This window comes from Mauremys mutica, chromosome 8 (genome assembly GCF_020497125.1).
Source record: "Mauremys mutica isolate MM-2020 ecotype Southern chromosome 8, ASM2049712v1, whole genome shotgun sequence".
Lineage (NCBI taxonomy): Eukaryota > Metazoa > Chordata > Testudines > Geoemydidae > Mauremys > Mauremys mutica.
Genome location: NC_059079.1, coordinates 63,788,094 through 63,815,071, shown reverse-complemented (window position 1 = coordinate 63,815,071; position 26,978 = coordinate 63,788,094). Strand labels below are relative to the sequence as shown.

At 45.9% G+C, this 26,978-nt stretch overlaps 1 protein-coding gene across 4 annotated transcripts in view; it reads left to right on the top strand.

The window, feature by feature from the left end:
• The window catches only part of KIFAP3 (kinesin associated protein 3), a 160,103-nt gene that overhangs the window by 90,432 nt on the left and 42,693 nt on the right, over positions 1-26,978 (top strand). For all 4 annotated transcript variants that reach the window (XM_045027723.1, XM_045027722.1, XM_045027726.1 and 1 more), the window contains exons 18-19: positions 3,100-3,289; positions 13,057-13,156. In XM_045027723.1, coding sequence (XP_044883658.1) covers positions 3,100-3,289; positions 13,057-13,156 — 290 coding nt within the window. The remainder of the gene's footprint in view (positions 1-3,099; positions 3,290-13,056; positions 13,157-26,978) is intronic.

The window sequence follows — 26,978 nt, the reverse complement described above, 5'->3', positions numbered from 1 at the left end:
CTGGACCTAAAAAGGTTGGGGACCCCTGCCGTAAAGGGTTTAACAAGCCCACAGGTAAAAGGAAAGGAGCGGGTACCTGACCAAAAGAGCCAATGGGAGGGCTAGAACTTTTTAAAAATGGGGAAAAAAACTTCCCTTTGTCTGTATGTTGTGGTTCTCCAGGGAAAAGGGGAACAGGGTAGCAGTTAGGCTGTGAGAAGCTTTAAGCCAAGTATGAAAAACAGTCAGATCATACCTAGAGATTGCTTATCTGAAACCCCAGATATGTAAGTAAATTAGGAGCAGCAAAGAATCCTGTGGCACCTTATAGACTAACAGATGTTTTGCAGCATGAGCTTTCGTGGGTGAATACCCACTTCTTCGGATGCAAGTGGTGGAAATTTCCTGGGGCAGGTATATATAAGCAAGCTAGAGATAACGAGGTTAGATCAATCAGGGTGGATGAGGCCCTGTTCTAGCAGTTGAGGTGTGAAAACCAAGGGAGGAGAAACTGGTTCTGTAATTGGCAAGCCATTCACAGTCTTTGTTTAGTCCTGAGCTGATGGTGTCAAATTTGCAGATGAACTGGAGCTCAGCAGTTTCTCTTTGAAGTCTGGTCCTAAAGTTTTTTTGCTGTAGGATGGCCACCTTAAGATCTGCTATTGTGTGGCCAGGGAGGTTGAAGTGTTCTCCTACAGGTTTTTGTATATTGCCATTCCTAATGTCTGATTTGTGTCCATTTATCCTTTTCCTTTCCCTGTCCAGTTGGACAGTCTCTAAGGAAAAGGATAAATTTGCAGTTCATCTGCAAATTTGACACCATCAGCTCAGGACTAAACAAAGACTGTGAATGGCTTGCCAATTACAGAACCAGTTTCTCCTCCCTTGGTTTTCACACCTCAACTGCTAGAACAGGGCCTCATCCACCCTGATTGATCTAACCTCGTTATCTCTAGCTTGCTTCTTGCTTGCTTATATATACCTGCCCCAGGAAATTTCCACCACTTGCATCCGAAGAAGTGGGTATTCACCCACGAAAGCTCATGCTGCAAAACGTCTGTTAGTCTATAAGGTGCCACAGGATTCTTTGCTGCTTCTACAGAACCAGACTAACACGGCTACCCCTCTGATAAGTAAATTAGGGACTGTCTAGGAAGATGCGATTAGGTTTATTTCTGTTTATTTCTTATTGGCTTGTGGACTCCTCTGTGCTAACCCCAGGTGCTTTTGTTTTGCTTGTAACTTTTAAGCTGAACCTCAAGAGAACTATCTTGATGCTTAATTTTTGTAATTGGTGTATTATTATTTTTTTGGTCTAGCAAAAAGTCTAAGTTCCAGGTGTATTTTTTCTTTTTCTTTTTTTTTTTACCCTTTTTAAGAACAGGATTGGATTTTTGGTGTCCTAAGAGGTTTGTGCATATGTTGTTTAATTATCTGGGGGGAGAGGTAGATAAGCTGGATGGTAGGGATAGGGTCCAGAGTGACCTAGACAAATTGGAAGATTGGGCCAAAAGATGAGGTCTGATGAGGTTCAACAAGGACAAGTGCAGAGTCCTGCATTTAGGAAGAAAGAATCCTATGCACCGCTACAGGCTGGGGACTGACCGGCTAAGCAGCAGTTCTGCAGAAAAGGACCTGGCAATTACAGTGGATGAGAAGCTGGATATGAGTCAGCAGTGTGCCCTCATTGCCAAGAAGGCGAACGGCGTATTGGGCTGTATTAGTAGGAGCATTGCCAGCAGATTGAGGGAAGTGATTATTCCCCTCTATTTGACACTGGTGAGGCCACACTTGGAGTATTGCGCCCAGTTTTGGTCCCCCCACTACAGAAGGGATGTGGACAAATTGGAGAGAGTCCAGTGGAGGGCAACGAAAATGATTAGGGGACTGGGGCACATGACTTATGAGGAGAGGCTGAGGGAACTGGGGTTATTTAGTCTACAGAAGAGAAGAGTGAGGGGGGATTTGATAGCAGCCTTCAACTACCTGAAGGGGGGTTCCAAAGTGGATGGAGCTAGGCTGTTCTCAGTGGTAGCAGGTGACAGAACAAGAAGTAATGGTCTCAAGTTGCAGTGGGGGTGGTCTAGGTTGGATATTAGGAAACACTATTTCACTAGCAGAGTGGTGAAGCACTGGAATGGGTTACCTAAGGAGCTGGTGGAATCCTTAGAGGTTTTTAAGGCCCAGCTTGACAAAGCCTTGGCTGGGATGATTTAGTTGGTGTTGATCCTGCTTTGAGCAGGGGATTGGACTAGATGACCTCCTGAAGTCTCTTCCAACCCTAATATTCTATGATTCTAACAGCTGATTTCCTTTGTTTTCTTTCTCAGCTCTTCCCCACAGGGGGGTGAACGGGCTTGAGGGTACCCCACAGGGAGGAATTCCCAAGTGCTCCTTCCTGGGTCCAAAGGGATTTTTTGCACTTGGGTGGTGGCAGCATCTACCCATCCAAGGTCAGAGAGAAGCTGTAACCTTGGGAGTTTAATACAAGCCTGGAGTGGCCAGTATTAATTTTTTTAATTCTTGCAGAGCCCCCACCTTCTGCACTCGAAGTGCCAGAGTGAGGAATCAGCCCTGACACTATGGGACAAGGGCTCCTGCATGTAACTTCTCCATGGGTGGATGGCGCAATCAACAAAGTTTTTCTACAGTGGCCCATTTAGTCTTGATAGTCCTCCTTGGTGGGTGGGGAGCCCCTCTTCATGCCTAGGTTCACAAGTTCAGAGTAAGCATTTTTACAGTTGTAAAGCTATCTTATAGGATCGGATACAGATCCTTAAAGGTAAGACGAATGCATGCAGCAACGTACAAGCATTTTATAGAGACTAAACATGTTCTTACGAGTCTAACACCTATCTTGAACAATAATATATAGGTGAGCTGGTCTGGCTTCCAGCTATGAATTTGTCAGCGCTCAGCTGACGCCTACAGACTTGGCAAGAGCTGGCACCTGGTTTGCCAATGCATCACATGATACTTGCAACATGTTGCTTTATACAGTCAATGCACCGTCAAGTTAAACAAAGGACTTCAGTCTCCAAGACTGTCAAGCTTGTATCTTTTACTAGCATAAAGTTCACTCACATTTACCTACAAAAACCTGCTTGGCATTTTTAACAGGAATATGATGAGGAGTGGGCTAAGAAGATCCAGAGTGAGAAATTCCGATGGCACAACTCTCAGTGGCTGGAGATGGTAGAGTCTCGACAGATGGATGAGAGTGAGCAGTACCTGTATGGGGATGACTGCATTGAGCCCTACATCCATGAAGGGGATATTTTAGAAAGACCTGACCTTTATTACAATTCAGGTAAGATGATAGAATATATTCAGCATGTGTCCACAGCTTCTCCTGTTTTAACATATCTGTACATAGGACCAGATTCTCAGCTGATTGATTGCAGTGTAGCTGTGCTGACTTACACTAGCTGGGTATGGTTATGTTAGTTCATGTTATGTCATAGTGTGTGTTGTGTTATTGCGGAACTCTGAACAGCACATTCATGATCTGGGAGATCTTTACAGGAACTCTTGAAAATGTAGTGGAGAGTAGGAGAAATAGGCTATCTACTTCACACTAGCTTATTCAGCAGGCTCATACATATGTATGTAAAACTGCCCCAATCTTATAGAACTATAGAAACATAGAACTGGAAGGGATCTCAAGGGGTCATCTAGTCCAGTCCCCTGCACTCAAGGCAGGACTAAACATCCCTGACAGGTGTTTGTCCAACCTGCTCTTAAAAATCCCCAATGATGGAGATTCCACAACCTCCCTAGGCAATTTATTTCAGTGCTTAACCACCCCGACAGGAAGTTTTTCCTAATGTCCAACCTAAACCACCCTTGTTGCAATTTAAGCCCATTGCTTCTTGTCCTATCCTCAGAGGTTAAGAACAACAATTTTTCTCCCCCCTCCTTGTAACAACCTTTTATGTACTTGAAAACTGTTATCATGTCCCCTCTCAGTCTTCTCTTCTCCAGACTAAATAAACCCAATTTTTTCAGTCTTTCCTCATAGGTCATGTTTTCTAGACCTTTCATCATTTTTCTTTCCCTTCTCTGGACTTTCTCCAATTTGTCCACATCTTTCCTGAAATGTGGCGCCCAGAACTGGACACAACACTGCAATTAAGGCCTAATCAGCGCGAAGTAGAGCAGAAGAATTACTTCTCATGTCTTGCTTACAATATACTCCTGCTAATACATCCTAGAATGATGTTTACTTTTTTTGCAATAGCGTTACACTGTTGACTCATAGTCAGCTTGTGATCCACTCTGACTCCCAGATCCCTTTCTGCAGTACTCCTTCCTAGGCAGTCATTTCCCATTTTGTATGTGTGCAACTCCTTATTCCTTCCTAAGTGGAATACTTTGCATTTGTCCTTTTTGAATTTCATCCTATTTACTGCAGACCATTTCTCCAGTTTGTCCAGATCATTTTGAATTTTAATCCTATCCTCCAAAGTACTTGCAACCCCTCCCAGCTTGGTATCATCCGCATACTTTGTAAGTGTATTCTCTATGCCACTATCGAAATCATTGATGAAGATATTGAACAGAACTGGACCCAGAACCAATGCCTGCGGGACCCCCACTCATTATGCCCTTCCAGCATGACTGTGAGCCACTGATAACTACTCTCTCTGGGAACAATTTTCAAACCAGTTATGCACCCACCTTATAGTAGCTCCATCTAGGTTGCATTTCCCTAGTTTGTTTATAAGAAGGTCATGCAAGACAGTATCAAAAGCCTTACTAAAGTCAAGATATACTACATCTACTGCTTCCCCCCATCCACAAGGCTTGTTACCCTGTCAAAAAAAGCTATTGGGTTGGTTTGACATGATTTGTTCTTCACAAATCCATGGTGACTGTTATTTATCACCTTATTATCTTCTAGGTGTTTGCAAATTGATTGCTTAATTATTTGCTCCATTATCCTTAGGGGGTACAGAAGTTAAGCTGACTGGTCTGTAATTTCCCGGGTTGTCCTTATTTCCCTTTTTATATATGGACACTATATTTGCCCTTTTCCAGTCTTCTGGGATCTCTCCCATCTTCCATGACTTTTCAAAGATAATCACTAATGGCTCAGATATCTCCTCAGTCAACTCCTTGAGTATTCTAGGATGCATTTCATCAGGCCCTGGTGATTTTGAAGACATCTAACTTGTCCAAGTAATTTTTTACTTGTTCTTTCCCTATTTTAGACTCTCTGATCCTACCTCATTTTCACTGACATTAACTATGTTGGCTGTCCAGTCGCCACCAACCTTCTTGGTGAAAACCAAAACAAAGAAGTCATTAAGCACCTCTGCCATTTCCACATTTTCTGTTATGCCTCTCACCCTCTTATTGTGCCTATAGCTGGTTTGCTTTGCAAATAAAACCAAATAAGTTTTTATCCCTGTTAACCTCCTGGAGCAATGCAGCTATGGGAGTTGAAGCTGGATTCTGTTTTGCTTTGTGTCTCAGTTAAGATCCAACTATGACGTATTTGTTTCTGAGGGTGATGTAAGACTTAGAAAGAACCCATCTGGATGTGCAGATCCCTGCTTTGCTGGCAGCCAGAAAAATCATATTTTGACTTCAGGATCTGAAGAAGAGCTCTGTGTAAACTCTAAAGCTTGTTTCCAACAGAAGTTGATCCAATAAAAGATATTACCTCACCCCATCTCATTTGTCTAATATCCTGTGACCAACACAGCTACAACAACACTGGAAATAACTGATTTGATATAAATGTCCTACACAGAGAATATATCCTAGGGATTCCTGTGGTTTCCTTCTCTGAGTAAAACCTTGCTTAAAAGCTATCTTTTTACACTTTCTGGTTTCCATTTTTTATAATTTTTTTCCTTAAGAAAAAGTATTTTGTCACTTGAAAATTAGAGTGACTGTGGTCACAAAAAATGATGATGTAAAAGTGGCCCCTTCTTACTCAATAGACCTGGTCCCTATGTGTATGCAGTCAGAGGTTTTAAAGAAAAAATAAGTGCTTTCTCATTTTTACTCATATCAGTAATGCCCAGACAAAAGTTCTGGGAGATTAAATGGACTGTCTTCTGTCTCGCTCATCATTAAAGATTTTGCAGTTGCAGTTTAGTTAGAAACACAGGAATTGCTGGACTGGATCTGACCAGTCCATCCAGTCCAGTGTGCTGTCACCAGTGATGGCTATTGCCAGCTGATTCAGAAGAAGGTGCAAGACACCCTGCAGGAGGCAGTTTTAGAGTAACTTTCCCACAGAAGAAGTTTCTTCCTAATCCTCTTTAGTTAGAGGCTGGCTAACACTCTAAAGCCTGAAGATTTATATCCCTGGAAAAGTTCTTGCAGGGAGGGAATGCCTGTTTATCTTACCTTCTATATAAATGTGCAGTCCTTTGCTGCTGATGCATGAGCTCAGTTTGGGTTTCAGATCACAAGAAGAATTTGCAAGAAGGGTAACAATTTAAAAGATAACCCAAAAACCTTTCTGTTGTAAACTGGATACATTTTAGCTGAAGTTATTGAGAGAATAAATATTGAAGCCCCCAATGCCAGTTTTATGGTTACTTTCAAAGTATGTCAGCACTATAGTGTGCTGATGTACAGATTTGATGATATATGTTAACCATAGCAATATTCATGCTTTATAGATATTTTTTTTCCTTTTTGAACACTTTATCTAATTGCACTAACCTATATGACAAACTCTTTGAGCAATTTGTAGGACAGGGATCGGCAACCTTTGGCATGCAGCCCACCAGGGTAAGCACCCTCCCACTGGCTGTGGTTCACTGCTCCAGGCCAATGAGGGCTGCGGGAAGTGGCCTGGGCCGAGGGATGTGCTGGCTGCCGCTTCCCGTTGCCCCATTGGCCTGGAGCAGTGAGTGGGAGCCACGATTGGCCAAACCTGCGGACACAGCAGGTAGACAAACCGGCCCGGCCCGCCAGGGTGCTTACCCTGACTGGCCGCGTGCCAAAGGTTGCCGATCCCTGATAGGATGTTACAAGGATCTCTTATTATAGCAATGCTTTTTGCACTTTCTGAAGTGAAAGCATGCCCATTGTAATCTCCCCTTTCCAGAGTTTTATAATAGACCTTTGCTTGTCTCAGTGGACCATTTCTTTTCGCGGTAATGTGTGTTAGGGACAGTGTGTGACCAGTAACTGAATTTCCTTAAAAAAAAACCCACACACACGCAGAGGAGTCCTTGTGGCACCTTAGAAACTAACATTTATTTGGGCATAAGCTTTTATGGGCTAGAACCCACTTCATCAGATGCATTAAGTGAAAAATACAGGAGCAGGTATAAATACATGAAAGGATGGGGGTTGCTTTACCAAGTGTGAGGTCAGTCTAACTTGATAAATCAGTTAACAGCAGGATACCAAGGGAGGAAAAAACTTTTGTAGTGGTAAGAGAGTGACCCATTACAGACAGTTGACAAGAAGGTGTGAGTAACAGTAGGGAGAAATTAGTATTGGGGAAATTAAGTTTAGGTTTTGTAATGACCCAACCGCTCCCAGTCTTTATTCAGGCCTAATCTGATGGTAACCAGTTTTCAAATTAATTCCAGTTCTGCAGCTTCACATAGAAGTCTGTTTTTGAAGTTTTTTTTGTTGAAGAATTGCCACTTTTAGGTCTGTTATTGAGTGACCAGAGAGATTGAAGTGTTCTCCTACTGGTTTTTGAATGTTATGATTCCTGATGTCAGATTTGTGTCCATTTATTCTTTTGAGTAGAGACTGTCCGGTTTGGCCAATGTACATGGCAGAGGGGCATTGCTGGCACATGATGGCATATATCACATTGGTAGATGTGCAGGTGAACGAGCCCCAGATGGTGTGGCTGATGTGGTTAGGTCCTATGATGGTGTCCCTTGAATAGATATGTGGACAGAGTTGACACCGTGGTTTGTAGCAGGGTTTGGTTCCTGGGTTGGTGTTTTTGTTGTGTGGTGTGTAGTTGCTGGTGAGTATTTGCTTCAGATTGGGGGGCTATCTGTAGGCGAGGACTGGCCTGTCTCCCAAGGTCTGTGAGAGTGAGGGATCATCCTGCAGGAGAGGTTGTAGATCCTTGATGCGCTGGAGAGGTTTTAGTTGGGGGCTGTAGGTGATGGCTAGTGATGTTCTGTTACTTTCTTTGTTGGGCCTGTCTTGTAGTAGGTGACTTCTCGGTACCCTTCTGGCTCTGTCAGTCTGTTTCTTCACTTCACCAGGTGGGTATTGCAGTTTTAAAAACGCTTGATAGAGATTCTGTAGGTGTTTGTCTCTGTTTGAGGGATCAGAGCAAATACGGTTGTATCTTAGAGCTTGGCTGTAGACAGTGGATCATGTGATGTGGTCTGGATGCAAGCTGGAGGCGTGTAGGTAAGTATAGTGGTCAGTAGGTTTCCGGTATAGGGTGACGTAAGGGGACGAGAGCTGAGGAAGCGTTGTTCTAAGTCAGTCATAAAAATGTTGGCATACTGAGGGGCCATGCGGGTACCCATAGCTGTCCCACTGACTTGAAGGTATAAATTGTCCCCAAATCTGAAATAGTTGTGGATGAGGACAATTTCCTGGCTTTCAATCATTCGTGTTACAGATGTAACATTATTTGAACAAAGGTTTTTGTGTTGGAATTGATGTTTGACTGGGGGAGGAGGGGCAGATTTCCAATGATATGTTCTGCAGATGTTTGAGAAGTCTTGGTTTTTTTTAAGGTAGAAGAGTAAGTGATTATATTCAAAATACATATTCACTTTTCAGTTTCCTTCTGGCAAGGGCCACTAAGGGTATGTTCTTGAACTCTGTTAGATTTATATATTTGAAATGTGGTCAATGTACACACAGTATAACATTGAAAAAACTATGGATTATTATACCAACTGGAATCTTTTTTTGCAGTTATATAGATTTCCGAAGGACTATTTGTTCATAAGTTCAAAAATCAAAACTTCATTCGGTTGGAACCAGCTTATTTATGAAAGTTCAGTGTGATAGTTTTATGGATTACCTGCTCTCTGGCCAAAGCAAAATAGTCATCTCTTCTCTCAACCAGTAAGGATTCTTCAAATCACAAACAACATGAGTTGTTATTGTGGTGCTGCATCAACACCATCCACATAAAATGACTACACCTACATCAGAATCTAAAGAAGACTCTAAAGTAACTTTCCATGAATTCAGTGTTTCCTCAGCTTTGAATGTACACATCCTTAACTTATGTTGAATATATGTAATAACTGATATTGATTAACCTGTAATATCATTCTATTCAGCTGACACTGTGTACTTTTATTTTCCTACAAATTCATGCATTTGTTGTTCATAACTCTGAGCTTTATGGTTTGAATGCTAGTGTGGTTGACTGAAGAAACCTTAAGCAGTGCGTGGTTACTTCAGTATCAAAGTTAAAATGTAATGCTTTTTCCATTGATAAGGATGAAAAAGGTATTTAGATATTTAACAATCCTGGTTTTGAGATAAAAGTTTGACATAAAACTTAATATTTACAATATGAAATTACTTAATTTGCATATTTAAAATTTGAAAATACCTTTAGTGCAAAGATGCTTATGTTCCATCTTATTTTTCAATTCAAATAGAGAGAAAGAGACTTAATATAAGTATTAATACAATTAATTAAATCTGTTTTCCTTTGAAATATTTTACTCTATACAGTACATTTGCCTTTTGCCTCCATCTGAACAAGGTGAAAAGACAGGATTATTTATTTGTCAGAATATTTTCTTGTCAGGTTCTATTCTCTCTCATGCTATACACACATGTATGCAATTAGCTGTATACTCTTCCACTGCATTTTACACTTCTAAAAATGCTGTCTGATCACGGCTACCATTTTTCATTTACAATCTGTTATGTTGTCTTCAATCACTTTCCCATACGCTATTATCTTCTAAATGAATCTCTGTAGCACCTCATCAAATGTCTTGTGGAAATCTAGATGTGTCAGCTCTATTCCTTTTATCATTTGTCGCTACATTATCTTCAAAACAAAAAAAATCAGGTAAATTTGTAATGCAAAGAGAGATTTGTTTGAATGCCTGAGTTGTCCTCTTTAAGCCCCTGTGTCTGTAAGTAACTTTCCACTGCTTCCTGCTTAGGCAACTTTAGTAGCTTTGAAACCACAGAGGTTAAGCTAAGTGGCCTGTGAGTCCCTGGATCTTATCTCTTTTACTTTAAAGTGGAATGGCATTTGTTACTTCCTAGTCATTAGGAATCTCTCTGTCCTCTGTTAAACTATTAAAGTATCAGTCAGAATGCATCTGTTTCTTCCATGGTTTTTTTTTTTCTTTTATTGGAATGCTTTCTGATCTGAAGGCTGGGGACTCGCTTTTAAATGCTGCCTCACTCTCATTGTTACTATATATTTTAATGGAGATAGCCTTGTTTTCTCCAGTAAAGCCTGGCACTTCTTGCCAGGTAAAGAACTGTGCCCTTTTTATTAACTAATGTACCAAGAGTGTAAGAATAGCGATAATGATAAACAGTGCTTTCATTTTAACTGAAATAAATCTGGAGCAGTGGAGTGACTCTGGATTTACACTGTGCAGCTTTTTCTAATTGGGTGCGGAGCTTGCCAAACCAATTTGCAGCAGCCTCATCAGCCAGATTTAGAGACCTCAGACCACCATCCAATCTGGTCAGAGGGCAGTCGTCAGTGATGTGTGACACTGTCTTTGGCCATAGCCATATGTGGGATCCTCTTGTTGGCCTCGGGTGTGAAGGCTGGCTGCACTTTGGGCCTGGCCCACTGAGAATTGATTCAGAAGGACCCATGAATGATGTGGTAAATCAAAGCCAGGTACGTGCATGGTCGGTTCAGTTACAAGAGATTGGTCTGCAGCTGACATCGGAAACCTCTCTTCACACCACATTGACGTTGCAGAGAAATCTGGGCAGCGTAGGTGGGCCCACAGTGGATGCTTTGACAACAAGCACATTCTTGGGTCGTCAAATTGGTCTGTGTATAGCAGTAGGCTTGGGTTTGCCCTGATCTTCTGGCTGTAGCATCCTCATGGCAGATGTACAGAGGAGTGATGTTACTTAACATAGGGAACCATGGTACTGGTGTGGGTTGAATCATCCCAGTTGCAGTGCACATGGTTGAGTGTAGTTGCGTGTCAGCCAACTTGACATGGGATGAATGGGGTCATACCAGAATAAAGTATTCTGCTGCAGAGTAACATAGGGCTAAACAGGATGATTGGAGAGTTTGAAAGTTTGTTCCCCATGAAGTGGCAGCCAGGGTTTTTTAGAATGTTAAGTGTCCTCACCTTAGCTGCAGTTTTCCTCAGATGGTTGAGATATGTGAGAGATCTATCTAGGGTTGCTTTGAGGTAGATTGGGTGGAATTCATGTTTCAGGCAATGTCCATCGAGAAAGAGATTCAGTTCTTGGTCTGCTCTGGCATTGTGAAGATGGAACACACTCGAAAATGTCTTTGATCATACTTGGTTGTAAACACCACTGACTACAGTGTTTGGCCCAAGTCAGAGTTTAGGACATCAAGATCTAGGAATGACCTTGCTTGGATGCCTAAGCAAATGTCATCTGCATATGTGAACATGCAGGACAGGGTGAGCAGAAGGTCATTTGTGAACAGGTTGAAAAGCATCGGTGCCAGTACAGAGTCTTGTGGTAAATTGTTGGTTTCTTTTCCATATGCGAACTCTGTCTCCCATGTGGAAACCTCTGTTGCAGAAAAGATCAACAATGTTGACTACCCATGCTGGGAATGCTCTTGACAATTTGACTAAGAGCTATGTGTTCCACATCATGTCATATGCTGCTGTCAGATCCAGAAATATGGCTCCTGTCTTGAGGTTTTTCTGAAGACAATTTTTGATCAATGTTGTCAAAACAGCACTTGATCTTAGGTGCTCCAACCTTTCCAAATGCCTGCTTGCTCCATGCTGAGCATTGAGTCTGTTTCTGGGGAAGGATGAGATGCTTCAGAACTTTGAATGGCACAGACAATGGAGATATGGGTCGATAACTTGCAACATTATGTAGGCTTTCCCCTGGTTTCAGGAGAGCAATGATTTTTAATATTCACCATGTCTTCAGAAGTTGCTTTTCGTTGATCACACAGGTGAAGTACTGTGCCAGCCGCTGGTGAGCACAAGCCTTGAAGTGCTTCAAGAACTCTGGTGATATGTTGTCATAGTCAGAGCAGTGCTGCTCTTAATATCACTCAGAATTTTGTCTAACTTGGTGGCTGTGAACGGCTGTATTGCCAAGTGGCATTTCTCTGATGGAACTGACACTACTCGTCATAGACTTGTCTGACATGTTTCTCATTTGGGGATTTTGACACATTCAACAGATGGTGTAACTGAGAGTAAAGCTTAGCCTATAATTTCCTGCTCTCGTCTATAAACGAGGTAAGGCTGTGATTCCTTTAAGGAGTCCTAGTGACTTTATAAACACATGCACCTACTTTTGTCAGTGGTGAATGTAAAAGGAACAAGGAGAAATTGGTAGCTAAGGAACTGTCCATTTCCTAGAGTTCCCCAGGAGCCTGTCATATAAGAATTATTTTTTTATTTAGGCTAGTCTTATGAGGCATTAAACTACAGGGAAGATGGGGAAAATCATGTCATGAAGTTGCCTCCATGAACAGCCTCAAAAAGAGAGTGGGGAAGGGTAGCGGTTGAGGAATCGAGCCATAGGTTGCCTCGCCATTTTTATTCCACTGACCTGGAAGTTGATGTTTGGCTCTTTATTTACTTCTCCTCTGGTACCACTGCTGTGATGGAATGGGCAGGATTTGGACCTTCTACATCTCTTCCAGTCCTGCTGGCAAAGGTGTGAGGGATACAGCTCTGAGCTGTGGCCCATCACAGGAGCTGTGAATTGGGCTGTGACTGGTGAAGTCTACTTCAGGCCCCAGCAAGTCTCTTGTCTTATTGAGCCGGGAGCTGGCCTTGTTTCTTGCTGCTTGTCATTGATTCCTAAACTGACACAGATTGTTGACTGGAGTGTGCCTGGGATAAAGCAGCACTTGCTGTGTGGCCTACTTTTCTGGCACCCCCAACATGCCACTATGTCTCAACCTCTATATTTCTCGTCTCTTCATAGATGGCCTGATAGCACCTGATGGAGCAGTGAGTCCAGATTTCTTCAGTGATTATCATCTCCAAAATGGAGACTTAGTTGGGCAACATCCCTTCTCCAGCAGGTAAAGCTCTCTCTTTGGAAAGAATTTATGTAATAAGAAAATTACTAATTCAGATTTCTTTTTAATGCTTGATTTACATTTTTTCAACTTGAGTAACTTTTTTTCCGTTCCAAAACATAAGCTTTAATAGGGTTACATTTTAAAAGCATACTTAGGGGAAGGATTTACATCAAGAACGCAGGTTTATGGAAATCATAGATCAAAACTTTGTGGTGTTTTGTCACACTGGAGGATCCAGTTTGCCTTTTGAATTATACATTTATTTTAACACATTAATGTACGCATACTATTTCCTGATAGCTTTCCAAAGGCAATAAAAATGGAATAGAAAACTAGAGCACACAATTCATTACATGTTATGACAATTATTCAAACGCTATTCAGGCATCATTGTTTGGAAATGTCTAAGGAGACGCTAGGGGATTTGATTAACTAGCAGAATTGTTTCCAGTATTCTTAAGCTGTTAAAAATAAGTTTCTCAGCTGTCAAGATTGTTTCCTGATTTTACTCAATCTTCCCAGCTAACACTCCGCTTGATTACTGATGTCATATGCTTTGAAAATCTTGTGGATGGGTGAAAGATATCTGCCTTTGGCTCGACTAGTAGATTCCTGGAGCTATTGGAGACATTTGTTTAAATGGCCCTTCTATTCTGACCTTTTCTCCCATGTCATCTTAGCAGGCTGTTCCAGTTTGGATCTCTGGACTGACTTTGCTCATAAGGTCAAATAAGAAAACTCTCATTTCAGAGAAGATCCTTCCTTGTCCTTCATGGCATCTGTAGGGTTTAGGAAAGGCTTTATTTTATGTGACATGTTATGTGCCAAATTATGACAGATAGGCATGTGTGACAGTGCGCTCCAATAGAAGGATATACGTCATACACTGTATGGTAATCCTATGGAATTCACTTCTACAAGAAGTTATTGAGAGATGCTTTCACCCTTTGTTGACTTATTTATTTCTTCCCCCAATAATAACTAATAACTTTAGTAGCTTTATGTAAAGTCTGAACAAATCCCAACATGTAGGGCAGTGGTATAATCTGTTTTGGGTAATTCTGTGATTACTACCTAAAATCATCTGTTGAGAAACAGTTGAGTTGGACTACGTAATTGCTCTCCTTTCCGAAGGACAACCTCTTAGAAAGCATGTGGATTTTTCCCCCTTTATACACCTTCCTATCTGAAACCTCACCTGCATGGCTTTTTGACATTGCTCTTTAAGGAGCACTCCAGTTCAGTGCTAGCCTCTTCTGCTTCCTTGCAGCTTGACTGGGGGAGGGATTCTCGCCATAGAAATGTCAGCAAGCCCAGCACACACAAGGGTTGACAATTAAATGACTTCCAAAGTTTGGTTTTGCTAAGACTGTTTTGCAAAATCTCTTACGTAGTGGTGACTACTATATATTTTTTTAAAGTGAAAGCACTTGTGATAGACGGTTGTGATTTATTTATTTTAAAATGTATACGTCTATTAAAGCCCATGTGTGATAGAGAAACTGAAGAAAAGAGAAGGCAGGTGCAACCACTGGAGTCTTAGGGTATGTCTATACCACAATCGGGGGGCATGACTGCATGCAGCACATGTAGGCATACCTGACTTGCTTTAATATGGCTAGTTTGGGTACCCGCTGCAGTGAAGCTGTAGTACCCTGGACAAGCCCACCTGGAATCCTGGGTAATTGGGCAGCTAGCCTGCACAGAAGCATGTGCTACTGCTGCTGCTTCACTGCTGTGACACCAAGCTAGCTAGATTAAAGCTAGCTTGGATGTGCTACACAAGTTGAAATCACATCTCTGATTGGAGGGTAGATGTACTCATGGAGTGTGGTTCACAGCCATTCTCAACTTTAACATGGAGGTATGGCCCATGGTGATGACAGGGTGCAATTATCCATCTTGAACATCCGGGATCTAGATGGAATGTCAGAGGGAAACAATTCCCAATGGCTGCATGTTCCTATTAAAGATGAGGATGGCTGCCATCTGCGTTGTTTTTGGGAAACTAGAAATAGCCCCATCCTGTCACTTTGCCAATGAAGCCCTTGGTTGAGGAAAGTTTGAGCATCCTTGAGCTACATTAGATTGCTGAACCTTGAATTTCAACTTTCTGTCAAAAATGTACTTTTTTAAGGCTTTGAATCTGATCTCCTTCCAGCTAAAAGGAATGGCAAAATACATCAAACATATTTAAAAATAAAAAGTACCGGTATTTGTAGAATGGTCTTGTTCATAACCACAACGCATTAAAGTCTGGGGACCCATTTAAATGAAAAGAATAAATACAAATTGCAAAACTTGGTAACAGCCCTTTGTGCAGGGCGCAGGCAAATACGTTCTGATTTTCCAATTAGAATTCTGTTTCTAGGAGTGCTTTTCAATATGATTGTCCCTGGAATTATCCACCTTATAGGGAGACAACCTAATTGGAAACAGCATGTACTGTTACAAATATTCTGTCCCATTTACAGTACAGAGGGTCAGAATTGTTTTCTAGAATAGACACAAGCTGTTGGACAGAGAATCCAGTTTTCAGACGTGTCATTATCGTTTTGAACTTCTTGGCACCAGGAGCCAGGATTTCCTGATGCTTAGAGCTAATGTAAAATGCATTAGTGCTCCGAGGCATGAGCAACAGAATTGCCAGTCCCATGAGTTTGGAGATTTCAGCCTCCCCAAATTTTAACTGGTGTTGGAAGGTAAAACCATATTTGCTATAGAGCCTAATTAAAAATAATAGCAGCTAGTCAGGGTTCTTTTCATGTATTATATAGTGTACATTTCATCCATACAATAACATACTTCTGTAATATTTTTATGCTTACATTTTAAAATTAACAAGAACCTTATGTTAAGAAAAAAAATTGACACCAGTTCCAGCTTTTAATAAACCAGAGTTTCTTGTTATAAAAATCGTTCATTTTTCTACTAATTATTGAATAGTTTTCATAAACTAGTTTAGCAAATAGGATGTGAAAATTGTAACGGTCCAACTTTTCTTTTTTAAATCGTCAGTGTTTAGTTGCTAGGAGAAGGAATGGCCAGCTGCTGAAATGATGCATATTTCCATGTGCTTTGAGTCTGTTTGCATGAAATATATTTTTATTTGTTGTGCTTTCTGACTGGTTTAGATGTTCTAGAATGAATAGGAGGAGTTCAGTTCACTTGATGGCGGGGGGTGCTGAGGGGGAAGGGTCCAGATCTATCCAAATTAAGACCATCCTGTGAAATCTGAGGCAAGTGACAACATTAAGCTGAAACTGAGTCAATACCACTTGGCTGTGAAGAATCCACATTTTCCTTCTCCTTTCTGTAGTAATATCACGGAGACTCTTAAAACTCTACATATCCTATTACCATGAGGCTGTTATTTCCTACAATTACAGCATGCTGTACAAAAGTGTACAGGACACAAAGACAAAGTCCTTGCCTCAAGGAATTTGTAATCTGCATAAACCATACAAATCAGATACAAAGGGTTCATTTTTCCATGACTTTTCACCTCTAATGAGCACTTGCATGCTTGATAACAGGCCCAATTGGTATCGGTGCCCATGGTGTAATTGCAAAGGAAGGCACTAATAGGGCTTAAGTGAGTTGTGGTAGCCAACAAATACACCTGGCCCAAGGGATTTGGTGGCATCATGGCCAAAGAAATGGACCCACCATGAAATATTCAAAGAGGCACAGCTGGGCTCAAGCTGCCACCTCTGCACCAAAAGTTTCCAGCATAAGCTGTATCTGATAACTGCACGAGGTGACCCAACCTACACCAGCTGCACTGTATCAAATCATTAGACCAGCCTTGTTACAGAGAGCAACCAGAGGCAAAGCACTATTCATCTGACAACAGTTTGAGGCTGCAGCACACTCCAGCTGAGGGTCAAGGGCAGCCTCTGCCTCTGGAGTACCATCAATTAATTTTCATCAGTACTGCATGAGAAAACACAAGAGGAAACTTGTAAGTCAAAGCAGGGCCCAATGCTGCAGTCACATAGGATGAGCGCAGCCAAAGAAATAGCCACTATAAAACAAGTGACCTCCTCTCAGTACTCAACTTCTGTTGTCTGGGCTCTGTTCCAGGGGACACTGGGGCTGCAGGCCTACAGCTGCTGAGGTTCACTTATTCAAATAGGTCAGTTATTGAGCCAAGAGTTTAACTGGAATCCAAACTGGATTAGATACTTATAGGCACCTGGCCTGTGTCCTAAAGCTTAGGACAGGCATGTCTCATTCTAATGTAAATCCAAGAAATATATATGAATGACAGCCACAGATCCATTAGATTGGATGAAAAATGTTAAGGGCATAAACTGTCGGTCATGAGGTTTCTTATACTTTCTTCTAAAGCATTTGATACTGACCACTGTCACAGACAGGAATACTGGGCTAGGTAGATCAATTCCTATGTCAAAGTATAAAACTCTTTGAAGAGATGCTGTAAATGCTCATAGGCTAAAATGACCACCTCCGCTGTATTTTGGGTTGGTCACCTGCTGCCCTCTCTGTCTCTGTGTCTCCATCCAGAAGCTTTGGCAAGCAGAATCTTTGTCAATTTCAGTGTCTGTCAGGTTGGCGGAGACAGTGTCAGGACAGCACAGCATCTGTTCACTTGTGTCATCATTGTAAAGGAACTCTCATTCCACATTAACATGTGGCAGGTCACCCAGGCTACGAAGTTGGCATCTTAGCAATGCAACAGCCCTGATTATAGGGACCCAATACATTTTGGAAGAGCAGCCTAGAACTAAAGATGGTAGGTTTCAGGTAAGTTAGTTTGAGAGCTTGACATCCGGTTGAAAGACCTGTGTTTTCATAGTCATTGAGGTCAAGGCTAGAAGAGACCACCAGATCATCTGACCTCCTGCATACTACAGGCCACTAGCACCACCCAGCCACCCCCACACCAAGACAACAATCAGAATTGAATCTAAGGCCAGGTCTACACTACCGTGGTAAATCGATCTAAGCTATGCTACTTGTTATGTGAATAATGTAACTGAAGTCAACATAGCGAGATACACTTATCGCAGTGTCGACCAGGAGACGGTCTGCCAATGACTTAACTTCTCAGGGAGGTGGAGTACAGATATCAATGGGAGAGCACTTTCCCATCGATTTAGCATGTCTTCACTAGACTGCTAAATTGCTGCTGCTGCATCAATTGCAGCAGTGTCGATTTAGCTCTGTAGTGAAGATGTGCCCTAAGTGTTACACTCCTTAGAAGAGTAAAGTATGGTGAGCCACAGGCAGAGAACAGGAGGAGCCACGGTGCACCAAAGTCAGAGGCCCCTGAAATGGCACGGACTTGATTAAGTAAGAGGTACCCAGATATACAAGCTTTTTTATGGAATTATGTCCTTGTGCATGGTGCATATTTTTAAGAAAAATATTTTTAATATAACACAATAAAATAGTGACAAACCTAGAGATGCTGCATGCACATTTTCCTCCATGCTTTGGTGGGCCAGAATGCAAACATATCTTGGGGATTTGTTTTCCATTCAACTGAAAATACATGGCTGAAGGAGGTTTTTTTAACAGCTTGTATCCAGGTTTTTTCATTTGCTGTGAATAGATTTTTCCTCTTCAAATGCTGGTCCCTATTGTATTCCACTATGGGTTACCCAAGCGCACCATGTGCCTGGAGCCAGAGAATTTGGAAGTAGCATCCATTGGTCCGTGCATACGCCCTGGCTCACCTCGTGTCTCTGACTGAGAGGATAAAGGGTAGGGTGGACTGACCGCCTCTTCAGTTACTTCTAACTGCTGCATGGCCCAGGTCAGAACCTTTCTGTGTTTGTAACTTCAGCTTCATCCCTTAAGATAAGATTTAGATTCCTAAATAGTTTTTAGTATCTTGTACAGTTTATAGTTATAGTATTTTTCATAGATTTTAGTGTTAGATTAATTCCCCTCTATCCTGTTTGGGTATTGGACTATGCCCAGGATTCTAGGCTTCAAACTTTGCACTTCCTGCCCTCAATCCTTCTCAGTCAGTGATGACTACCAGCACTATATGTACTGCCTCGGGAAAGCTCACATTGCAACAAGGTGAGGTGTCTGCTGCTTGTTCCCCAGCTGTACCTGAGAAGGGTGGGAACTCTGACTTCAAAAACACCTCATGGAAAAGGTCATGAGGCCTCAATCGGACCTGGCCAGGGAACCCCGCCCCTCCCCACATCAGCCTGATTCAGCAAAGAGCGAGTCTCCTGCTGCTAAGTCCAACACTTGTGCCAGAGAATCTACCCCCATAAATCCCCTGGCAGGATCTTCTCGGGAACACAGGAAGCACTCTCTTCCTTGAAATCCACTTCAAAAAAGTCTGATTCAGCTCTGAGCAAGCCCAGCACCTCAGCCCAAGAGGACTTAGGAAGTCCTAAGTCCAAGAGGCTTGACAAAAAAGCCCATATAAACATCGGGCTCCATCAGTGCTGGAACACAACCCGTTGGTACTGTCCTCGTTGACACCTCCCAAACTTTGGGATCCATTGTCACTGATGAAGATGGTTCAACACCTGTCTGTGGCACCATCTTCAACAGCACCCTTTCAGGCTCCGATGGTCTGGGCAAAGACATCCCCTCTCACAGCGGTGAGAACTGGGTCCCATGCCACTCCACAGGACATCTTTGCACTCCTGAATCTGGAATCCCCTCGATCAGGTCCGTTCCTTTCCAGAAATGTCATAACACCACCTGGGGAATTGACCACTCGGAGAAGTTTATTGCCTTTTCCTTTCTTGAAATACAGCTTCCTTTCAGCGTCACCGATGGTACCGCCTCTGGAACAGGAATCAACTTTCTCCTCATCAGAAGACTGAACCACCCTACATATCCTCTGCCATCCAAAAGACTTGTACCAGCTTGAGACCAGCCTCTGCATTGAGCTTGGAGCTGCTGGCACTCCATGCCATGGGGGACCTCCATATCTCCCTTTAGACACTTCCTACTGGCCATATTAAGGGCCCTGGGACCAGTACCCCCTGCAGAGTCGATCAGGTCTGTTAGAGAGTCACTCAGATTCTCTCTCTCTCTCCTTCAGAGGAGGAAAAGCAATCAATATGCACCGTATCTGGCAGTTCTGCCGGAACAAACAAAACTGTCATCTTCATCTTTGGACGAAGTGGTAACTCCTATGTCTCCTTCCCTTCTGATGAATTCAGGCAGTTCCAGGATCGTCTTTGTAGAGCTACTGGTGAACTAAGTATTCCTCTTGAAGAGGGGCAAGAATCCCAGCACAAACTCCTTGACATCCTCCACCCATCTGGATCCAACAAAATAGCACTTCCTGTTAATGAAACTATAGTAGAGCCAGATAGGACTGTTTGGCACTCCCCCACCTCCTGTGCTTTCATGGCCAAGAGGTTGGAAAGAGGCTATTGTGGCCAAGCAGCTTCCAAAAGGGCTAGACAGCAACACCCCCAATCTACTCCTGAGGACAAAGAGGGTAAGGGCCTAGCCTTACAGGGGAGAAAAGTCGTCTTGCATATAGACTCCAGTTCAGGACAGAATCATAGGACTGGAAGGGATCTTGAGAGGTCATCTAGTCCAGTCCCCTGCACTCATGGCAGGACTGAGTACAGTAACTCCTCACTTAAAGTCATCCTGGTTAACGTTGTTATGTTGCTGATCAATTAGGGAACATGCTTGTTTAAAGTTGTGCAATGCTCCCTTCTAACGTTGTTTGGCAGCCGCCTGCTTTGTCCACTGCTTGCAGGAAGAGCAGCCCGTTGCAGCTAGCTGGTGGGGGCTTGGAACCAGGGTGGACCGGCAGCCCCCCTGTCAGCTCCCCACACCCCTAAGTTCTCTGTGCAGCAGCTGCCCAGCAGGCTATCAATTGCCAGGCAGTTCAGCTGTCCCTCCCCCTACTGCCATGTGCTGCTCCTGCCCTCTGCCTTGGAGCTGCTCCCCAAGACTCCTGCTTGCTGGCCGAGGGGAAGCGGAGGAAGAGAGGGGCTAATGTCAGGGTGTCCCCCTCCCACCTGCTCCTGCACCCCGCTTACCCGATCTTCCATAGAGCGGGGGGGCTCAGGACAGAGGAAGCTTGCTGGCAGCAGCTGCAGTCTCAGCAAGCTGCTCTAATTAACAAGACATTGTACTTAAGAGTAGGGTCATCCTACTTAAAGGGGAAATGCACGTCTCTCTCACACACATGGTGTGTGTCTCTGTCTCTGTCTGTGATGCTGTCTCCCCTCCCCTCCCTCCATTCCTTTGAGGGCTCAGCCAATTGCCAGTTCATCATTTAGCAGTAAGGCATTCCCTGGGAAATATCCCACCCTCTGACTCCTCCACCTCAACCAAGCTTCACAATCATCATCACTGTGTACCAGTATTAAATTGTTTGTTTAAAACTTATACTGTGTGTGTGTGTGTGTGTGTGTGTGGAACATCACTACAACGTTAAACGACGAGTTACTGTATTATCTAGACCATCCCTGACAGGTGTTGATCTGCTAATAGCCAATTACCAGGCACTAATGCCCAAGAATGACTTTGTGAACTATTCCAAGTTTATAGACTTCACTAACAGTCTGCCACAACAGGACAAAGCTTGTTTCCAGTTGAGAGATGAAGGCAAACTAAGAGCAAAGACTGCTCTCCGATACACAGTTGATGCTGCTGACACTTCGTCTAGAGCCATGGCTACTGCTGTTGTTATACGCAGAGTGTCATGGCTCCATGTGTTAGGGTTCCCTAGAGAGATCCAGAACACTGTGGAGGATGAATCAGTTATTCAGTCAGAAGATGAACAATTCCCTCCATTCTCTAGGGCTACTCTTCGGTCTCTGATATATACACCTGTCCCCTCGAGGAAGTTCCATTGATAAAAGATGGTTACTCACCGTTGTAACTGTTGTTCTTCGAGATGTGTTGCTCCTATCCATTCCAGTTAGGTGTGCGCGCCGTGCGTGCACGGCTCTTCGGAAGACTTTTACCCTAGCAACACCGGCGGGCCGGCTGGGCGCCCCCTGGAGTGGCGCTGCTATGGCGCTGAATATATACCCCAGCCGGCCCGTCCGCTCCTCAGTTCCTTCTTGCCGGCTACTCCGACAGTGGGGAAGGAGGGCGGGTCTGGAATGGATAGGAGCAACACCTCTCGAAGAACAACAGTTACAACGGTGAGTAACCGTCTTTTCTTCTTCGAGTGATTGCTCCTATGCATTCCAGTTAGGTGATTCCCAAGCCTTACCTAGGCGGTGGGGTCGGAGTGAGACGTGGCAGAGTGTAAGACTGCTGAGCCGAAGGCTGCATCGTCTCTGGATTGCTGCACCAACGCGTAGTGGGAAGCGAAGGTGTGGACAGAAGACCAGGTGGCCGCTCTACAGATATCCTGGATGGGGACATGGGCCAGGAAGGCGGCAGACGAGGATTGAGCTCTCGTAGAGTGAGTGGTGAGACGGTTAGCTGGTACACAAGCAAGCTCGTAGCATGTTCGGATATATGCAGTGACCCAGGAGGAAATCCTCTGAGAGGAGACCGGCGAGCCTTTCATACGCTCCGCAACTGCTGCGAACAGTTGGGGCAAACGCCGGAAGGGTTTTGTTCGCTCTATGTAGAAAGCAAGGGCCCTGCGGACGTCCAGGGTGTGAAGCTGTTGTTCCCGACTCGAGGCGTGAGGCTTCGGGAAAAAAACAGGAAGAAAAATGTCCTAGTTTAAATGGAAGGCCGACACCACCTTAGGGAGGAAGGCCGGGTGTGGCCGAAGCTGAACCTTGTCTGCATGAAAGATGGTGTACGGTGGACCAGCCGTCAGGGCATGAAGCTCGGAAACTCGCCTCGCTGAGGTTATGGCGACGAGGAAAGCTGTTTTCCACGACAGATGGAGCAGGGAACACGTGGCCAAGGGCTCAAAGGGGGCTCTCAGGAGCCTGGTCAAAACCAGATTCAGATCCCAGGACGGAGTAGGACGCCGCACTGGTGGGAACAAGCGATCTAGGCCTTTGAGGAAGCGGGAAACCGTCGGATCGGAGAAGATGGACCGGTGACCGACGTGCGGCCGAAAGGCGGATATGGCCGCTAGGTGCACTTTCAACGATGAGACCACGAGACCTTGCTCCTTAAGTGACCAGAGGTAGTCCAGGATCGTTGGTATAGGGACAACGAACGGATTCAGGTCTCTCTGATCGCACCAGATTGCGAATCGCTTCCATTTCGCGAGGTAAGTCGAGCGAGTGGAGGGCTTCCTGCTCTCTAGCAGGACTCGCTGGACCGCCACCGAACAGGCACGCTCCGCGTGGGTCAACCACTCAGGTACCAGGCTGTAAGATGGAGGGACTGCAGGTCCGGGTGGCGGAGCCTGCCGAAGTCCTGCGTTATCAGATCCGGCCACAACGGGAGGGGAATGGGATCCCGAACGGAGAGCTCGAGCAGCAGAGTGTACCAGTGCTGCCTCGGCCAGGCCGGAGCGACGAATATGAGGTGGGCCCTGTCCCTCCGAAGCTTGAGAAGCACCCGATGTACGAGCGGGAACGGAGGGAAGGCATATAGGAGGTGACCCGTCCAGGAGCAGAGGAATGCATCCGACAGGGAGCCCGGGGCACGACCCTGGTAAGAACAGAACTGGTGGCACTTCCTGTTCTCTCTGGAGGCAAACAGGTCTATTTGGGGAAACCCCCACCTGCGGAAAATTGTGTACACCACATCTGGACGCAGCGACCGCTCGTGTGAAAGGAACAACCTGCTGAGACGGTCGGCCAGCGTGTTCTGCACTCCTGGAAGATAGGACGCTACCAGGTGAATCGAGTGGGTTATGCAGAAGTCCCACAGGAGCATCGCTTCCGTGCAAAGCAGGGAGGATCGGGCCCCACCCTGCTTGTTGACATAAAACATCGCCGTTGTGTTGTCCGTCAACACTGCGACACAACGCCCTTGGAGATGGGAGCGGAAGGCTTGACACGTGAGGCGAATCGCCCGCAGCTCCCTGACATTGATATGTAAGGAGAGCTCTCGGGGTGACCAGAGACCTTGGGTGTGCAGGTCGGCTAGGTGTGCCCCCCACCCTAGCTCTGAAGCATCCGTGGTCAGAGTGACGGATGGTTGAGGAGGGCGGAAAGAGACTCCGGCACACACCACTTCTGGGTCCAGCCACCAGGTGAGCGAAGTGAGGATCGGCTTCGTGGGCGTGACTACCATATCCATGGAGTCGCGGTGGGGCCGGTACACTGACGCAAGCCAAGTTTGAAACGGGCGAAGGTGCAACCTCGCGTACGGAGTGACGAACGTGCACGAAGCCATGTGGCCCAGGAGGCGGAGGCAGGAACGCACCGTTGTCGTTGGAAAGGATTGTAGGCCCCGAACTAGGGAGACCAGAGACTGATGCCGAGGTTGGGGCAGGCAGGCCCTGGCCAAATTGGAATCCAGGACCGCTCCGATGAACTCCACCCTTTGCGATGGAGTCAACGTTGACTTCTCGGCATTTATCATAAGTCCTAAGCGCTGAAACAGGGCTAGGATCGTGGTCATGTGACTCGCTACCAGTTGGCGGGATGGTCCCCGGACCAGCCAATCGTCGAGATACGGGTAGACATGTATCCGACGGCGGCGGAGGGCCGCGGCAACCACTGCCATACACTTGGTGAAGACCCTCGGCGCTGTGGAGAGGCCGAAGGGTAGCACTGCGAACTGGTAGTGTGTGCTGTTGACAACGAAACGCAGGTAGCGTCGATGAGGAGGGTAAATCGCGACATGAAAATATGCGTCCTTCATGTCGAGGGCGGCAAACCAGTCTCCCGGATCCAGAGAGGGGATGATGGTCCCCAGGGTCACCATGCGAAACTTGAGCTTGACCAGGTACCTGTTGAGCTCTCGGAGGTCGAGTATGGGTCGTAGACCTCCCTTCGCCTTGGGGATTAGGAAATATCGGGAATAAAATCCCCTGCCTCGCATATCGCTCGGCACCTCCTCTATGGCACTCAAGCTCAGCAGAGACTCGACCTCTTGTAAGAGGACTTGCTCGTGAGAGGGGTCCCTGAAGAGGGACGGGGTGGGTGGGTGGGAGGGCGGGGGTGAAACAAACTGAAGACGGTAACTGGACTCTACCGTGCGTAGCACCCAGTTGTCCGTTGTAATCTGGGACCACGCCGGGAGGAAGCGGGAAAGACGGTTGAAAAATAACAGGGAAGGATCCGGTGGAGAGACTGATGGGCCGTCCTCGGGCGTCCCATCAAAACACCTGTTTCGGCCCTTGAGGGGCTTTAGAGGGCGCCTGGGACTGGGTACGCCGATTGCCCGATGGTCTACGGCGGTTCAGTCTGCCTCTGCGTCCATTATCAGGCCTCGACCTGGACTGATTAAATGGGCGATAGGGCTGCTGCCTGAAGGACCTCCGCTGGGTAGCAGGTGTGTGCATGCCCAGGGTGCGGATGGCAATACGGCCATCCTTAAGGGTCTGGATTCTGGAGTCTGTTTTCTCCAAGAATAGGCCCTTGGTATCGAAGGGCAGGTCCTGCAAGGTATACTGGACTTCTGGCGGCAAGGTAGACGATTGCAGCCCGGAGATCCTCCTCATGGTCACTCCTGATGCCAAAGTCCTGGCTCCGGAATCTGCAGAGTCCAGTGAGGCCTGGATGGAGGACCTGGAGGCTTTCTTGCCCTCTTCTAGCAAGGCAGAGAACTCCTGCCTGGAGGTTGTGGGAATCAACTCCGTAAACTTAGAGAGAGCCACGAAGTTGTCGTAGGCATAGCGGCTAAGGAGAGCCAACTGATTGGATATCCGTAGTTGGAGGCCGCCAGCTGAATAGACCTTTCGGCCCAACAGGTCCATCCTGCGCGCGTCCTTGGACTTCGGCGCTGGCGCGGGCTGCCCATTTCTTTCCCGGTCATTCACCGACTGTACAACGAGGGAGTCTGGGGCCGGGTGTGTGTACAGGTACTCGTACCCGGTCGGGGGCACGGAGTACTTTCGCTCCACGCCTCGAGCAGTGGGAGGGATGGACGCAGGTGATTGCCAGATTGTAGTGGCATTCCTCTGAATAGTGCGAATGAAGGGCAGGGCCACTCGCATGGGGGCCTCAGCTCCAATCACATTAGTAACTGGATCCTCGTCCTCAGTGACCTCTGCGACCGGGAGGTTGATGGCTTGTGCCACCCGACGGAGGAGGTCCTGATGGGCACGCAAGTCAATCGGTGGGGGATCCGATGATGAGGACCCCGCCACCGCCTCGTCCGGTGAGGAAGACGAGGAATGGCCCTGACCCATGGCTTGTATCTGTGGTTCGTCCATGAGGTGCGAAGCTTCCGCCTCTACGGGATGTTCCTCCGGTACAGGTGGCGGCGGAACCTCAACCGGAGGTGATGGAGGGGGCCTGCTGACAGTGGCTTCCGGCACCCTGTGGTCGGAGGGCCTGGGTCGCTGGAGGGAGGGGGCGCCTTGAGCCTCGTGAAAGGTCCAGGGGGTCCAGAAGCCCCATCGCTGTGGACCGTGGTCCTGTCCTTGGGGGTCTGCCCGGTGATCTCCACCGCTGCCCTCATGCGAGGCGACCAACGGTTGGCGGGAAGGCCACGGGGGGGCAGAGGCGCTCAGGGACTGCGCCGTCGATGCCGCTAGTCTGTCCGTGTACGGTGCCGGGGACCGGTGCCGATCATCGCGGTACCGGGAGCGAGAGCGGGACCATCGACCGCGTGAGTACCGGGAGGTCAACCGCGATCTCGACCGTCGTCGATGGGAGCAGCTCCGAGAACGGCGACGGGAGCGGTGCCGGGATCCGGACCTTCTTCGGTGCTGACGCTCCGGGACCGGGATCGCCTCCGGCAGTGCGACCGGGACTGCGACCGGCACCGAGACGGAGAGCGGTACCGGGATGGTGACCGGTGCCGGGAC